This window comes from Lissotriton vulgaris, chromosome 12 (genome assembly GCF_964263255.1).
Source record: "Lissotriton vulgaris chromosome 12, aLisVul1.2, whole genome shotgun sequence".
NCBI lineage: Eukaryota > Metazoa > Chordata > Amphibia > Caudata > Salamandridae > Lissotriton > Lissotriton vulgaris.
Window position 1 is genome coordinate 408,572,871 of NC_141700.1, and position 18,340 is coordinate 408,591,210.

Here is an 18,340-nt window from a genome sequence, read left to right on the forward strand (position 1 = left end):
GTATAATCAATAGTTTTCTTATTTTCCTGATTGTACCATGTCTTTTATGATATTAAGTTATCGAATAAAGTAACCTGACTGACTGACTGGCATAGAAACATTTGCTTCATGGAACTGATTTATTGCTGTTCAACAACTATAACATATCTAATCTAAATAAACACTTAAATATGTAGACTGTTTCTTCAAGTCCCCTTCACTCGATGATATTTGTATTAACGTAATGCTGTTGTCACTAATACCACTTAATCATGAAGCGCTGGTTCCTGTATGAATATGGATAAGTGTGCCTCTATACATTTCTTGTAAGAGGGATAGCACTGCATTTTATCAACTTGATGTATTGAAATTAAATAATCTGTAAAATTCTTGATTTGCCCATAGTTCCGAAAAGATTTACTTGTCAAATTTGAAACACAGTAAATTTGGTACTAATTATCTTGCTAGAAAGATTTTACTACTTGCGTCTAAATAATTATGAACATTAAAGGATGTTAGAGCAAACATAACAGCTATGAGAAATGTGATGCTCTGTAATTTCTTGACCAATTGTTATATTTGTTCACAAATCCCTAGGGGCGTATTATTCGTGGAGCTTACAAATTCCATGCCATTATAACTACTTTTGAAATGATTCTTGGTGGCTGTCAAGAACTCAATGCCATAGAGTGGCGCTGTGTTATCATTGATGAAGCACACAGATTGAAGAATAAAAATTGCAAACTGCTGGAAGGACTGAAGCTCATGAATCTGGTGGGTAAAAATATCAATAAATGTTACTTTTGCAAAGCTTCTTAAGAATATTTTAACTACTTGGCATTCTACATTTTCACTGAATGATTGCAGTGGATTTAAGTTCTCAGATTATTTGGTCACTTTTTATTGGCGATTATAAGATATTGAAAAACAGTATTTAATGGCAGTAGAAACAAATCATTTTAAAAAAGAAACCTAGCTAAACAGGTCTGTTTTCAGCTTTACGGACAATGCAGCTTGTGAAGTGCAGAAAGCTGTGCCATCCTGTCTTTTGTCTTTGTGGATGACCAATTGACATATGAAAGCTCACTGGGGGTACTCACTTTGATTTTGTTTTGCTGTGTCAGCAAAGCATTAGCTCAGCTTGCTTGGTGATACACCCACTGTACATTTTATAAAAAATCTGTTAATTCATCTTCAGTAGACTGGGAGGTTACTTGTTGTTTGTGGCTGCAAAGATAATTTTCTTAATTCAACCAGCTTTCTCTCTGTAAAGGTTTCTCCAAATAACTAAGCACCTTGTTTACCCGAACGTGTACATTCTTGTTTTTGTGTTTAGCTGTGGCTGCTATGAGATAGACTTACAGTTGACTACATTCTAAAGAAAATATTTTATGCTCCTCCTAATGGTTCCTGAGCAGAGGAAGGTTATCCCAGCTCTCTAGCTTCAGGACCCCTGGGCCTATTCATCTTAGATCCCTTGTCTTATTTATGGCTAATGTATACATTCATCCAACATTCCTATTTGAACAAAAAAGTAAAAGTAACCTAACGTGCCACCTCTCCAGCAGCATCTATAATCCGGTTTATCCTGCCAATAGAGACAGGGATAATCACACACTTAGACTGCAGCAGACTGTCCTGGAAACTAATTGCCTGAGGCTGGGAAGGGTGCACCTCATATATGTCTCTCTCTCCTATGTCCCACATACTCCTGACTTTGGCAGAATGTCCTGGCGCTAAACCTGGAGAGGATACCTGATCTGCAAACATGCATACAGCTTGCTCATTCACTGTAGCCAATCACGGCAAACTGCATTCTGCTCATACATCTCAAGCCTCACATGCAGTAGCCAAGTACACATAGCTCCCTCCTTCACATCCACCCAGCAACTTGACATCCACAGAAACCAGGCTCACACTGTTCCCAACTACACATAGACCCCCAGCAGAGCTCTCAAGGTTTGCAGGTCCCTCCATGAGTAGCTTATCCTGTCCAGGGTTTTCATTGTATTCTGCAATTTATCTCATTATCTAATAAGGACTACAAAGTAAAAACGTTGACTCACTGGGCTACTCATTCATGCAGCTGGGAGACAAGAGAACATACACAAACACTTTCATTAACCACACACAGACACACACACACAGACACACACACACACACAGACACACACACACACACACAGATACACACACACAGACACATACACACACACACACAGACACACAGACAGACACACACACAGACACACACACAGACACACACACACCCCCCCCCCCCCCTTCCTCCTGGAGATACTTCCCCTGTTACCAAGTACATTCACAACTCACTTGCACATACTTCCTCTGCCACTCAATACACACAAACCGCAGCACTCTTATGCAGCAGCCCATTACACACACAGTTTCATCTTTTAGAACACACACACACACACACACACACTCTCTCTCTCTCTCTCTCTCTCTCACTCACTCACTCACTCTCTCCAATGTCAGGTTCCAAGCGGTTCCCATTTAGGGTACTGCTTCCTCAATCATGATGGATAATGTACCGGACTTGGAGAGCTTGCTACAGGATGTGCATATTGAGTATTATGAAGGCAGACAATGTAGAAAGGCCATGCACTAATGTTGGCCAGTCTGACAGTGTCTCTGATGGGGTAGACAAAGCAGGCTGAATGGCAAAGGAATGCAAAAAGAAGGGCGCATCAATATGTTTGTTTAAACTGGTAGGCAGCAGTGTGCTCTACGTGACCCTTCTGTGTTTCTTACCTGGTAGAGTAGTGCAAGATGTGAAACCCCTCTCCTAATATATTTAGCAACCTGTGGGGCAACTTGCCAGTACTAAAGTGCCTGTTGGCATGTCACAGACTTATTTAGAAACATTTCCAGAGCTGGATCCTTCTCCAATATAGTGTACTAAACACAAGTGCTCCGTGTTTTTGGTTTCACTTTGGTTTATTGTTACGGCCTTTGTTGCCAAGTGCTCTCATATCCACTTCGAGGATATTGCAAGGCTGGTATGTAGTTGGAATTCATCAGTGGTTTCCAGTCTCAGTTGAAATGTGTTTGGTCCGGTGTGTTTCTAGCAGTTGAAATTGGTTGAAACCAAAACCTGAACAGCCTAATTATAGCATTTGTGTACTGCTTGCTACCACAATGTGGGGTATTGAAGTGCTTACCTAAATGGATAGCACGCTACACTGTGAGATGTTATTGGAAGTGAGTTGCCTTTGTTTGTAGCTTGTGTGCCAAGTGTTTCCCTGTTGTGCGTAATAACAACTGAGGTGCAGTTATACTGTTATAATACACAATACTTGGCGTGATGAATGAGGAAATGTGACCAATAGATGTGCTTTTTTAATATATATGTAGTTTGTAGTATTCAGATGAATTGGATTAGCTCTGCAGATAACTTTATGGTGGTGTTGGTGTACTCTGAATATGATATCCTATTCTGGCTGTCTCAGGGGGTAATGAACTTGTAGATGATATGGCTCTGTGGAGGTAACCGTCGTAGAGAAAGAGGATGAATCTGAAATCTATAGAGAGAGATTACTTTCCAGCCCTCCTTTGAATGATTGTCATTATGAGACATCAAATACGATTTGCCAGGATGCACTGTTACTATATTCCTTTTTACTTTAAACTTTGCAGTGTGAGCTTTTTCAGATTCATAATAATTGAAATACCTCCCTTGCCATCAGCAAGATTTCCTTAATACGTTTTTTTAAACAATGTAAGTACATTTTATTGTATATAGTTAATTAAAACCTATACAATTTTTTGTGCTAAAATCCTCCAATTGGCGTTTAAAAGGTAAAAGAACACAAAATACACAGGCCATCTATACAATCCTATTTAAAAAAAAAAATGATGTCTTAGGTTCTAAATTATTATCAACACCTCAGTCCTTTGGTTTTAAGCATTTCATCTCCTAAAATGTTTTTCAGTTTTCTGTATTAAGAAGCTAACTTTCTGCAAGAATCTGGTGGCCCTGCATGCTACCTGTAACAGTTGGCTGTTCAATGCTAACATAAATGCTGGCCGAAATTATCTAATTTGAAATGTGCGAAATGCGTGTAATAGATAAAAACGTCTAAGGTTATTCAGGGATGGAAAAAACACAGTAAATGAATCAGAGTTCCTTCTGCTTGGCCACAGAGTCTGCAGAGTAATGTTGGCAATGTTTGTTTCCATACAGGAACCTGATCCTTTGAGATAAATGCCCCCATCCGAGTTCGAAGTAGCAGTTGTTGGGTAGTTGTTGTGATGTGGCTGACTAAAAACGTTTGTAGGGAGCATCTCTCATATGAAACAATGTATTCAGATACTGAAAGCCTTTTTGGTTTCTCTACGGAAATAAGCATTGCAATTTGCTCACAGCTCTGACCTTTGAAATACTTTGCTCTTCCAGTAACTCTTCATAAACTCCTTTTTTGTAAGATATCAAGGTGGAAAGGCCAGAGCTAACATGATACAGATTCCTTTCTTCTAATCCTACTGCTACTGTTTTCTTGTTCTGGGTTGCAGACGTGAGAGCTATACATATACATTGAGTCTTCTGGCAGGATGCCAGCTTCGAGCCACTGTGTTGAAAGAGACTGTTTGTCCTCAGATTCATAGTGGAGCACAGGCACTTTATTCACTCACTGTAAAAGGTTCCGAAGAAGTTTCTTCTAAAAATGCTTCCACCCTGGGTGGTTTGTTCCCATATCTGTTATAGTTGCAAATTTGCCTAAAGTTCCTTTTTGGCAGAACACTAGAAAATGTATTTATTTAATGGAAAGGCCATCTAAACTTTCATAACCGCACAAAATAATTATTCGAAATAGTTCAGAAACCTAAAAAGTTAGATAAGTAACAAAATATTATTACATACATTGACAAAGTCTGGGCTCTACAAAAACTTAATTGCTTGAGACTGAAAACATAGGTGAACCGGGTACATTGGCCTTAAGTATCTGTTCCTCTCATCAGGACAACTGTGGGTGTTCCTAGCATGCTACACATGGAAATACAGGTGGAGGAGTTTCATATGAATCGGCTGGAGAAGACTGGTCACAGACCCTAATGTAGAGGCGATCTCAATGGCTATAAGCCTGCATTAGAGAAAGCTGTACAGAGATTACGGTGTCTAAGTACACAGTTGTGCGGCTCCTACTAAGACTGTAGGTTTGGACAACAAAATACACGAATTGCAAATGAGCAATTAGATTCTGGAGGAAAAAAAAATGAGCTGCAATTATCAGTAGAAGGAAACAAAGCATTGTGACCAGCATTACAAGAATGGTGAAGATGAATAATTCAACCTTGATAATGTTGTAGTGTCAATCAGTCAAAAACACTTTTATTCGATAATTTAAAATCATAAAAAGACCGAGGTACAATCATTTCATGTAAACTAGACAATAACCATATTATACAAATATTTTAAAAAGTGTTTTTAAAATCATCAGAGTACAGCTGAAACATAGCACTTTAACAATTAATTCTAATGTTGTAGTGATTATATGAATATACAAATATATATCATAATGTTAACCCTACCTAACACTTTTCTCTAGAGTGCGTAATACGTGCATTCTGCCAGATCTCTTGGATCAGCTGAACTATCCATTTACCTGTATCTGAAAGCCAGTCTGGTGCAGAACAGGCTGCCGTCCTTTTCAGTATAGTGATGAAATTCAGTAGGGCTGACAGTCAGTCACAGGCAAACATCCAGGATAATCCATGGGGGCACTTGCTCCAAGCACGCTATAGGTTCACCTGTAGATAGGAACATGGCCAGGCGCCACCGCCTGGCTCCGGGCGACCCTTACTTCCTGTCCACCCACCGCACCCAGAGAGCCTGGTCATCCAGGCCTCTAACTCCCAGACCGCATTCCCGACCGCTCCCCACGATCGGGAATCCAAGAGGTACGAACAGTATGGTAAAAAGATGTTCTCAATTAGTTTGGGGTTGCGGTCAGTTAACACCGCGTGTCTCTTGGGCCGTTACACCCACTCTCTGTGGGACACGGTCGCGGTCGTGCTGCCACAATGTCTGGAGGGGGTCCGGACTTAACTCACCCAAGCCCTTTTGGAGGGTCGAGATGCGGCACGGTATTCCTTCCGGTGTGGGCTGGATACCACTCACTCGCTGGGCAGAGCGATGGCAACGACGGTTGCGATTCGTCACCGCACCTGGCTGAGGTCCGACAACTGTTCGGCTGATGTCCAAAACACCCTTATGGACATGCCGTTTGACGGCCGTCGCCTCTTTAACGACAAGGCAGACAGTGCGCTTGAGTGCTTTAAGGACTCCAGGGCTACGGCCAAGTCCTTGGGGCTCTCTGCCCCGCGCCAGCAAACTGTTGCCTTTCGCTCCTTTCGTGGCAAAGGAAGGGGTGCCCACACACGTCCTGCCAGCCACGGCCCGCAGGCTAACATCCAGTGCGGTGGCGGACGTGGTAACCACCGTGGCGACGGTCGGGGACAACGGCGAGGTCAGTCCACACCTACCCCTGCAGCATCTGCCTGTAAACCCTCCTAGTCCGAGATTTCAGGCCCATGTGACGCTAATGGGGGGCAGGGTTCGCCATCACCTCCTCCACTGTCTCACTGTCACATCGGACAGGTGGGTGCTGCAAATCGTTCGAAGGGGCTACTCCCTCCCCTTCGAGGCGACCCCTCCAGCCATGCCACTACAGTACCACCGCGTGCCGGGGGATCACTTGAGGCTTCTGCAAGAGAAAGTTGCGGCCCTCTTGGCCAAGGGGGCCATCGAGCGCGTTCCTGGGCCAGAAGTGGGGTGTGGTTGTTACTCCCACTACTTTCTGGTTCCTAAGAAGGGCAAAGGAGGCCTACGCCCTATCTTGGACCTGCGGAACATCAACGGCTTCCTCCGGAAGGAGAAGTTCAAGATGCTGACTTTGGCTCAGGTCTTACCCCTGGACCTGGGAGACTGGATGGTAGCGTTGGACTGGCAGGACATCCCCGTCCTGCCGGCCCACTCGCGTTACCTGCGGTTCACGGTAGGCCACGAGCACTTTGTTTACCGTGCTCCCCTTCGGCCTTACCAGCGCCCCACGGGTGTTCACGAAAGTGATGGCGGTGGTCGCAGCTCATCTGCGCAGGTTTGGGGTTTTAGTCTTCCCCTACCTCGACGACTGGTTGATAAAGGCGGGCTCGCCCCAGACAGTAGTCAGCCACCTCCAGACTACGGCCGACCTCCTGCACCTGCTGGGGTTCTCCATCAATGTGCAGAAGTCACACCTGTGTCCCTCTCAGAAGCTCCTCTTCATCGGAGCGGTTCTAGACTCAGCGCAGTTTCGGGTTTATCCTCCCGAACAGCGGGTTCGGGATAGTCAGGCTCAGATTCCGATCTTTCAGCCGTTATCCCGAGTCTCGGTCAGGTTGACGCTGCGACTTCTGGGGCTGATGGCCTCCTGCATCCTTCTGGTGCATCACGCCAGGTGGGGGATGCGGACTCTGCAGTGGGACCTGAAGTTTCATTGGACCCAGCATCAGGGCAACTTGTCCCACCATGTCTTGATCTCGGAGGGCACTGCAAGACAGTTGCAGTGGTGGCTCACGGACCGCGATTGGGTCAGCGACAGATCCCTCTCTTTACCCCAACCGGAGCACGTAGTTGTGACGGACGCGTCCCTCCAGGGCTGGGGGGGCCACATGGGAGAGGCAGAGATTAGAGGCCTCTGGTCTCCGGTGGAGTCCCGGCTCCACATCAACCTTCTGGAGCTACTGGCGATCCGGCTTGCACTGAAGGCATTCCTCCCCTCTGTCCGGGGTAGTGTAGTGCAGGTGTTCACGGACAACACCACCGCCATGTGGTACTCCAACAAACAGGGCGGGGCGGGGTGGGGTCGTGGACCCTATGCCAGGAGGCTCTGCGCCTCTGGCAGTGGCTGGAACATCAGGGCGTGACCCTGGTGGTTCAACACTTGGCAGGTTCTCTGAACGCCAGGGTGGACGAACTCAGCCGCCGGTGCATGATGGATCACGAATGGCGTCTGAACTCGGACGTGGCGCAAGGCCTCTTTCAGCAGTGGGGAGATCCTTGGTTAGATCTATTCACCACCGAAGAGAATGCGCAATGTCATCAGTTCTGCGCGTTGGAATTTCCAAGGCGGCACTCGCTCTAAGACGCTTTTCGTCGCGAGTGGAGTTGAGGTCTGTTGACGGATTTCCGCCTATACCACTTCTGCCTAGAGTGCTAAAGATCAAGCGCGACCGGGCACAAGTCATCCTTTTGGCTCCGGACTGGGCACGAAGGTACTGGTATCCCGAGCTACTCAATATTTCAGTCGATCCTCCGGTTCGTCTGCCTCTTCAGGAGGACCTTCTGTCGCAGCAGCAGGGGACGGTCCTCCACCCGAACCTGTCCAGTCTCCACCTCAATGTTTGGAGATGGAGCGGCAACAGTTGAGGCCATTTGACTTGCCTCCTGAAGTCTGTAACATCATTCTGGCAGCCAGGCGTCCCTCCACAAAGTCGGTATACGCCTGCAGGTGGAACAGATTTGTGGCATGGTGCACAGCAAAGGCTGTGGATCCTCTCTCTGTCCCTCTTTCTGAGGTTCTTCTTTCTTCTTTCTCATGCCAAGCAGGGCTCTGCTCTGGGCACTATCAAGGGCTACCTTTCTGCTCTTTCAGCTTTTTTGAGGCTGCCTGATCAACCTTCTTTGTTCAAGACCCCTATTGTTAATCAATTCCTGAAAGGCATCACACATACGTTTCCTCCTGTTTCCTTTGTGATGCCTCAGTGGGACTTGAACTTGGTTCTTACTTTTCTGATGTGCGCTCCCTTCGAGCCACTTCACAACTGTCCTCTCCGCCTTATTACTTTGAAGACTGCCTTCCTGGTAGCCGTCACCTCTGCCAGGAGAGTGAGTGAGCTCCAGGCTCTATCCTGTAAACCTCCTTTCCTTTCGGTCCATCCGGACAAGGTTGTGTTGTGGACAAGGCCCTCTTTCCTGCCCAAGGTAGTCACAGCCTTCCACATCGGGTAATCCATCACCTTGCCCAACTTCTTTCCGCCTCCGCATCCCTTGAGAGAGGAAGAGAGGCTCCACCGTCTGGACCCAAAACGTGCGCTCTCTTACTATCTAGATCGCACACGCCAGTTCCGGATGGATGACCAACTCTTTGTTGGTTACGTGGGCGCCAAGAAGGGAAAGGCAGTACACAAGTGGACCATCTCGCGGTGGATCATCTTGTGTATCCAGGCGTGCTACTCCTTGGCTAAGAAGGAACCCCCTGTTGGATTGAGGGCTTTTTCCACTCGGGCCACAGCGATTACCACTGCCCTGGGCCGAGGAGTGCCCTTGCAGGACATTTGCCAGGCAGCTACATGGGCCTCGCTGCACACGTTTGCAAGACATTATTGCCTGGACAGCCAAGTCCGGAGGGATGGCTTCTTTGGCCGTTCCGTCCTCCAGGACTTTCTGGTGTGATTATTGGTTCGCAGACCCACCACTGGGGTTGGTATTGCTGGGTTATCTATTCTAAAGTAAGGAATCCATCACTAACGTGTCTCCTTCAGATGCACCAGTTACTACTTGTGTTACGATATATCTGTAAGAGACATTAGTTAGTGATAGATTCCTTACCGACCCACCCATCCTCCCCGTTCTGCGAACCGATATCTAGGGTTAAGGTCATCCCCTTTCAGGGCCCTAGTTTCAAGGCACCAGTGTTGGTTTTTAGCATAGCTCTGCGTTTCTGGCGCGGAAAAGCTGTGTCTAAGAACTGACGTCAGCACGCGGAGGCGGCGTCTGAGTACTCTGGCGACGTCATCACGGCGCCCACGACGACGGACGCGGGAGCCGCAGATTACACCTACTGACGCGCAAGGGGACTGCTATGCAAAAATTTCCGGATCCAGTCTGACGCCTGGGGATATTCTAAGGTAAGGAATCTATCACTAACTAATGTCTCTTACAGATATATCGTTACACAAGTAGTAACTTGTGCCTCACACCAAATGTCGCCAACTGATGTTCTATCCACCTACAATTTGAAGGTCTCTTGAACCTAAGCGAGAGCGACTTCTTGTTGAAACAATAGCGCTTTGAGCCTGCTTAGTTTATTGACATCGGTTTTCAAAGAGGGAATGGAAGGCCACAGTGAATTATCAACACTTCTGTGTGGGGGCAGAAGAAGAACATTACAAGTACTCGCTGGGAAACAGTTACTATATACTGAATGCCAGCCCGCAAGGCACAGCAGTTGATGTTATTCAGGATAAGATGACTTCTGTTCAAAAGCATCATGGGAGTAATGGAAGGGACTGGTGTTCATTTTAGAAAACAAGCCAAATTAGGGCCTGACATTTTGCAATTATCGTGAAGCATAACTTGTGTGCATACTAAAGCATGTACCACTGTAGAATTTCAGTCCTCCCCTAAAACATTTATTCTCAGCACGTTGACATTGAAATGTGAATGGTAGGGACCACGATTTGTGCATGATAGTACTACCAAGGGGCTCAAATCTACCTATTGGATAATGTGAAGTAATATTCCGAATAACAGCACTGGGAGACATCGTTTGAAAACAAGGATTCAAGGTAAGTTTTTGGTGAGTGAAGCAGAAGGAATTTTAACAAGCACCAAAAATGGTGAACTTGTAGGAAGATGTCAACTCGATTCAAAATCTAGGACTACAGGTGAAGAGCAGAGCCCAAGCAAAGGCTCCATCTCATCATGAATGAAATGCAAGCACCTGGATTGCCCTGAGGGTTGCTGTTATTGACTGCAGGATTCCTAAAGCACAGGATTCTTGAACCCTGCAACAGATCCTCAAATTCTCCAATTCACACACAACTTTAGATCACAGCTTTTAGGGTGCCTGCATGGATAGAGGATTCACAATTCTGGTGATGGAGGGGTAACTGGACATCACAAATGTGATACCCTCAATCCTCGGCAGCATGACCCGTCATGCAGCGTAAACAACGCCTTGAGTGGCAGTGACATGGGAAAGACATGGAAAGGGCATCCTGTGTTGCCCAGGACCAGAGGGAAATAGGAGTTGGAATGAGTGCCTGTGACAAGCTATACATGGGGATGTCTTCAGGCTCAGTTGGTTATAGGCCTGCTATGCACGTTTCCTCGAATTCTTTTATCAAGAGTGTAACCAAATGTGTGGGGGATCAAGCACAGCTAATTCTGATTACACAGGTTGGGCGAGGAGGATTTGGTACTCCAATCTGTTGGCTTTCATCATCAGCCACTATGCCTGCTCTTGCAGCAGGATGGTTTGGTTGGGGTTTGTCATATTGAGCAACTTACACAGGAGGGAAAGGAATTAGGACACTTACCTGACATCTGTCGTTGGTTACCTACGAAAGCTATTCCTGTAATGGAAACAAAAGACATTTAATTTTACAGAACACTGAGGAAGAGCTAGAATTAGGAGGACAGGGGAAACTACAAGAGGAGGAAGCAATAGAAAGAAAGGACGAGCTAAAGAATGCAAAGAAAAGGAGAGAACGTGGAGAAAGAAGACCAGCTACCAATGAAGCGGTCACTGACAGCCGAGAAGAAAGCTCTTCACCAAAACCTTTCCAGTCCTTTTAAGACTGGGTCGGGAGAGGGGATCCAGTGTCGCGACTTCACATGGTGTTGCTCGGTGTGGAAGAAAAACACAGTAAACTGCAAACGCCACATGTTTCATCCAATTGCCTGCCACGCTCCTGGAGGAGCGTGACTTTTCATAGGTGTGTACAAGGTTGCTTGTACGCCTGGAATAGGGGAGGAAGGAAAGGGTGTCACAGTGAAAGAAAGCCCAACGAGTGGTGCATAAACCTGTAGCCTTTAAATTGAACAAAAGGTCTGATGAGTTAAGAAGTCGTTTTTTTTTCTGAATCTGAATAGTTTCAAATGATAATTCGACCAAATAGTTTGTGTTGTATTAAGCTTTCTTTTTTCTATTAAGTATTTTATTGTTAATTTATTGAATTCCTCCTTCTCCATAAACACTTTTATTTTCTCGAGTATCTTCTTAAGTGAATAACGTTCCCCAAAGTGAAACAGAAGCACGCAGTGGTCGAAGTCAGGCAAGAAAGCCCAACCTGAGAAAGTTCTCAAAAAAGGCACCAGTCACCGCGCCATGCTGGTTACCGACCTGCACCTTGTGTGTTTATGGTGTCTTGAGTGCGACCACAACTCAGTCGCGGTTGGCGCCATTGAGTGCGACTTCTCAGAGGTCCAAATCCTGATCGAGGAAGAGAAGGATTCGGGACCGCTCTAGGAGCCCCAAGTCCTCTTTATCGCACTTGGTCCTCCAGAAGTTCTGGGAAGAGGCACAAGAAGAAGTCATTGTCTAAGAGGACTTCAGCTTAATTTTGTCCATTGAGGATTGAAGAGGCGAGTGAGGAACAGACATTCCTTGCATTGTTCTGCAGAGCCAGGTTCGACTCTGTGCTTTCCCCCGTTTCCGGGAGCCGGAGCGACCCTCGCTCAGATAAGTTTTACAAGGCCAAACAAAAAGTATTTCAGCGAGCTGACCCTTCTGGTGCATCACAGGATTGGATGAGGGACCATCCGGTTCAACATCGACTGCTCTGGCCTAGGCTCCGGCCTCAGTCTGGATACGACTGACTCCCTGGGTAGAACGGTTTTATTGATGGTGGGCTTGTGGCGCCACGTCTGGCTAAGGCAATCTGGCTTCTCAGGGGATGTGCAGGACAACCTCCTGGACACGCCCTTCGATAGGACTTGTCTCTACAGAGAAATTACAACTGATTGCTACGAGGATTTGTTTGCTATGACCAGGTCGTGGCAATGGAATGGGCTCTCAACCGTGTCAGCCATGGCCCAGCCAATGTCCTGCACAGACTTCCAAGTTGTGTGAAGACATAGCCATGGTGCAATCCGACCTCGTGGGAATGGTAGCCAGAAGTTGTCCGCCACTCACCCCCTGGCCAGGTCCTTGTGTCTCTCAGTGACACCTCGCTCCCAGTCTGCCTTTCACCCCTTTTTTGGTAATGGAATGGTCTCTCAACCGTGTCAGCCATACCCCAGCCAATGTCCTGCACCGACTTCTCAAGTTGTGCAAGGATGCAGTGCAATCTCTCCTTGTAGGAATGGTAGCCAGATGTTGTGTCCACAGGATTATTGGAGGGAACTGCAAAGGACCTGCAGTGGTGGCTAACAAATTACAATTGGGTTAGTGGCAACACCTCTCCCTTCCCAACCAGATCTCACAGTTGCAACAGATGTGCCACTGCTGAGATCGGACAGCCATGTGGGAGAGGTGGAAATAGGAGGACTCTGATGTTAAGGCCGGACTCTACCGAAGACCAACTTGTTGAAGCTCTGAAAGATTCGAGTGAGATTGATAGCATTTTTTCCCCTCTGTCAAGAGAAAGTTGGTGCAATTGTTCACAGACAACACAGCCACCATGTGGTACTGCAACAAGCAGGGCGATGTAGGGGCGTGGACCATTTGTCAAGCGGCCCTGCGCCTGTGGACATGGCTGTAACAGGGCATATTACTGGTAGTTCAACACCTGGCAGGTTCTCTGAACGCCAGGGTAGACTAACACAGCCATCAATGCCTAGCGGATCACAAATGGTGTCTCCAACCGGTAGTGATGCAAGGTCATTTTCAACAGTGGGGAGAGCTTTGGTTCAATCTGTTCGCCCTTGAAGGGAACGCACAAAGTCAGCAGTATTGCGCGTTGTAGTTTCCAAGGCAGCTATCGCTTGGTGATGCTTTTCATCGTGAGTGAAGCTTAGGCCTCCTGTACACCTTTTCGCACACATCACTTCTGCCCAGCATTCTCAAGAAGATAAAGAATGACTGGGCCAAAGTCCTTCTTGTGGCTCCAGACTGAGCTCAGAGCGTCTGTTATGCTGAGCTTCTTTGAATGTGTATGGATCCCTCCGATCAGACTGCCCCTTTGGGAGGATCTTCTGTTGCAGCAGCAGGGGAGGGCCCTCTACCCAAATCTGTCTAATCTCCACCTCCTTGCGTGGAGATTGAGCGGTGACAGTTGGTAGCTTTCAACCTTCCTCCTAAAGTCTGTAATGTTATCTTTGCAGCCAGGTGTTCCTCCACCAAGAAGGTATATGCCTGCCGATGGCATGAAAATTTAAAATATTGTGCAAAGAAGACTATTGACCCTTTTTCTGCCTCTTTCTGATATTCTTTTCTTTATTCTTGCCCAGCAGGGTTTTGTTCTGGACTCTCAAAAGGGCTGTCTTTCTGCTCTCTGCTTTTCTGGAGCTGCCTGACCAACCCTCTTTATTAAAGTCCCCATTTGTAAATAGTTTCTTTAAAGGGCTTGTACGTGTTTCCTCCTATGCCTCAGTGGGATCTGAACCTAGTTCTCAAGTACCTCGTTTTGTGCTCCCTCTGAGCCACTGCATAATTGTCCTCTCTGGTTGCTCTCCAGCAAATCAGTATTTCTAGTGGCAATATCTGCCCGGAGGCTGAGTGAGTTGCAGGCTTGATCATCTAAGCCTCATGTTCCCGGATAAGGTGGTGCTTGGCACTCAAGCCTCTTTCCTTTCTAAGGTGGGGACCACATTCCATCTGGGTCAGTCGGTCACATTTCCCACTTTTTATGCTTCTGCCCATCTCTCTAAGGCAGAGAAGCAGTTCTGTCTTTTGGACTTAGAGTGTTGCCATTCTTCCTTGACCGCACAAAAGAGTACTGGGTGGATGAACAACTACTGAGGGCTTATGTGTCCATTTCCCCAGTGGGAAGGAAGGCTCATTGAGTGTTGGTCTTAGACATCTGCCAGGCTGCAACCTGGCGATATGGTTGATTCGCATGCGCATATAGAGGTGGGTGCTGGGACCGAGAAGGGGGACGTTTGATTGAGAGTTCTGCTCTTGGGTATTGTATTACCTAACTCCATTTATATTGCAGTATAGTGGTTGCCTGCACCGCACGTTGACATACTCTATTGGTTAAGATCTGACTGTGCTGAAAGACTTTCCATTGGCATCGAGGGCACTGGGAGGTAGGGAAGTTACTCTTATGACAGCATTGATACGGGAAGGTGGCATATATTTGTACACAATGAAACTTATGATTCGCCGAATGTATATTGCACTTATGTACCGTACAATGATTCAATAAAGGTTTTTGAAAATCAAAAAAAAAAGTTATCTGCAGCTAGAAGTCTCTCTCAGATGAACAAGTTACTTACCTTCAGTAGCACATTATCTGGTAGTCAATATCTTGTTGCATATTCCTTATAGACCCACTCATGCCTTCCCGCTCTACAAACTAATTTATAGGGCTACGGTTGCTCCCTTTTCAGGGTTCCATTTTGGACATACACTAGTCAGTTCACTTCATGGCTCTACGCTTCTGGTGTGGAAATCATGAAAAGTAACTGATGTCCAGGCCTGAGTGGGTCCTATATAGGTGACCGGGACGTCCCATCCAGCGCCAACGGTGCTGCCAAACTGAGCTACATGACGCCGTGCAGGTGTGCTGCTCACACAAGTTTCCGGATCCAGTCTAATGTCTGGGAAATTCAAAGGTAAGGATTCTGCAACTAGCTATTGGCCCAACCAGATAATGCGTTCCTGAAGGTAAGTAACTTGTTCATTAAGACATAGAAACTTACCTGTGGTTTCTTTCATCTTGGGGGACAGGCGCATGGAATAGTCTGGAATTTCACGTTTTATCACTCGAGTTCACACCTCAATCGGAGACTACAAACACTGCAATATTTGTAGAATTATACTATCAGAAGGACATAAATTTAAGTCAACCAATTAAACCTTATGTAACGGAGCTTAATTCTAAATAAAATAAATAACAATAGACATTCCACTTGTTGCAAAGTCATTATTCCGCTATATACAACACAACAGGTTGCCACACGAATCCCAATGTACGTTTTCTAGGTCAGTCTCTAGAACATGGCACCAAATTTAGTGTTCAAGACATGTGAGCTTTAGATCACATGCTTTGCATACTCCTGCCATCTAGTGTTGGGTCTGGATGTTTGCAAGTTGTTTTTCTTCGAAGAAGTCTTTCCATTCACAAGGTAAGCAGACTCCTCTTTTCGTTGATAGTGCGCATGGGCATCGACTCCATTGTCAGATCATTTTTTTCCACCATGGGGTTCGGACATGTATTGCTATGCTCCGGTGTGAAACCATTCTTCGGGTATCCCTCTTGCACAATCCACTAAACCTGCATCGGTATTGCTTTGTAAGCGTACCCCACCTCTCCGCGTATCGTATTGGTTGAAGAAAATTTCAATTTCGATTGGAAGACTTGTGGAAGGCCGTCGGGCCTAACTGTGTCGGTCCACCTCAGAGTCGATGGAACATACTCCATTCAAATTCTGTCCACTGTGCCAAACAAAGTGTACAACTTGTGCTTATCTCCAGAGCAGAGCGAACAAGACTGCGACACGCGCAGTTTGCTTCGATCCAAGAAAACTCTCTGCAATTATCTGGCTCAGTGTCGTGAAATGCAAAGCCAGAACATCGAAAACACGCCAGACATCTTCAGTGAAGGATTCCAGCAAGAATAATTTAATAAACAAGGGGCCGAAGACTAACAGGAAGAGCAGCCCTTATCTATTCCTGAATCAAACTTGGAGATGGAAGAGACATACCCCAGGGTCAAGGTCCCGTGTGTACTGAATACCCCTTGCCCTGAAATCTAACTCAAACTAAGCAAAAGGCTTTAGTACCACCTCTGGGCCAAGGTCTGCACCAAGACGATGTTTTTGACGCTCCGGCTCGGCACCGAAACACATTGTCAGCCTTCTTGCTCTGGATCAAGTTGGCCAAAGTACGGCATGGAGACACAACCTGCGAGATCAAAGCCGAAGACTGCTTTGGAGCCGAAACCCTTGCCTTCGTAATTAACAACTGCTTTGGAGCCCCAAACCTTCTGCGCCGTAAGGCCTTTCCATCCCGGCACCAGAGTTGTCGGTGCTGAAACCAAAAAATTCTTCTTAGAAGCCACAGCATTCGATTCTTGTCTTGCCATCCCCCAAATTGGAGCCTAAAAAAAAAAAGGACCATTACATTAATCCTGAAACAGGATATACTCTTACCAAACTGCCTCACAAACGCAAACCTGAGTCCGAGGACATACAATAAAAGATTACTTTAAAAAATAAAAATGTTGGTACTAACCCTTCTCTTCCTCTTCCACCACGTTCCCCTACACCTTTGCCACCTTCTCCAGCATTAGAACATTTACTTATCACACCACATAACTCTACACCATCACAGCCTGATGATGGATGATGATATTCAATTACCTGTAGATCCCAGGAAAGACTGCACTACAGATAATGACCCAGACCTTTACCCCACAAGGGCCATCCCCTCCTGATGACGATGTAGGTTATTTAGAGTTGCTTGCTAGAGCCGCACAATATCACGGGGTACAACTACACAAAGAATCCCTAGAAGATTTCTTGTTCGAAACTTTGAGTAGTACACTCAGAACTAGCCAGACCCCCCCCTCCCCCCCCCCTCCCCCCATGCTCAAAGACATGATGAGACATGGCAATATCTGATTACTACTAGCCGCAGATTCCTTAACGTAGAATTATCCCTAGGCATGAGAATGGATCCAGAAAACGTTTCTGCCGCAGCATCCCTGCGCGCCAGGTGGACAGCACCATGTGACTCGGCCCGACGTTGTCCGCGTTCGTGACGTCAGCGAGGATACGCAAGTCCCACCCTGGCACGCCTACGTCAGTTTTTTCTCTTTTCCATGTGCGACGCGGATCCGGATTGTGCTCTGGCCTATTTTCAGGCCTTCTATCCCTTTTCACGCTTGGCGTTCAGTGGAACAGTGTGCTAATGCCTTCGGGCTTCAAGACGTGTACCTCCTGTGCACGTCCCATGTCGGCGTCGGACCCTCACCCGATTTGCATGTGGTGCCTGGGGGAGCACCACGACTCTGAGAGTTGCGACGCCTGCCAGCACCTTAAGCCTAAATAACGGTGGGAACGCTGGATGAAGTTGCTGTCAGCGCGCTTGTCCAGGTCTGTGTCGTTACAGCGTCAGTCCCCTACCTTGCAGGCAACGAGTGGCCGATTTAGTCTGCGACAGTCTTTCGCTGTGGCCCCTTCGGCGTGGCTCACCAGCTGGTAGGCACTTCAGTTTGTCTCTGAGGCCCTGCCCTCCTTCCGTGGCGGGCGCCGTCCCTCCCCCTCCCCCCCGAGACGTGCGCCCCGCTTGTCGCCTTCCTACCCGCCGTTCTCTGGCGCAGAGGCGACTAGGGCCTAAATGACAGCCTACGCTGCAGCTCTGCAGGCTTCTTTGGCCCTTCCTCCACCTCCTGAGATGTCCGCGGATCCCTTGCCTCATGCGGGGACTTCTGCAGAGTTGTTGTGGCTCCGGCTCGGTGCTGAAGG

The 18,340-nt window shown here is 46.9% G+C and overlaps 1 protein-coding gene across 5 annotated transcripts in view; it reads left to right on the top strand.

The window, feature by feature from the left end:
* Positions 1-18,340, top strand: part of CHD9 (chromodomain helicase DNA binding protein 9) — a 2,197,083-nt gene that overhangs the window by 850,874 nt on the left and 1,327,869 nt on the right. For all 5 annotated transcript variants that reach the window (XM_086945174.1, XM_086945175.1, XM_086945176.1 and 2 more), the window contains one exon: positions 577-753. In XM_086945174.1, the coding sequence (XP_086801300.1) occupies positions 577-753 (177 nt within the window). The remainder of the gene's footprint in view (positions 1-576; positions 754-18,340) is intronic.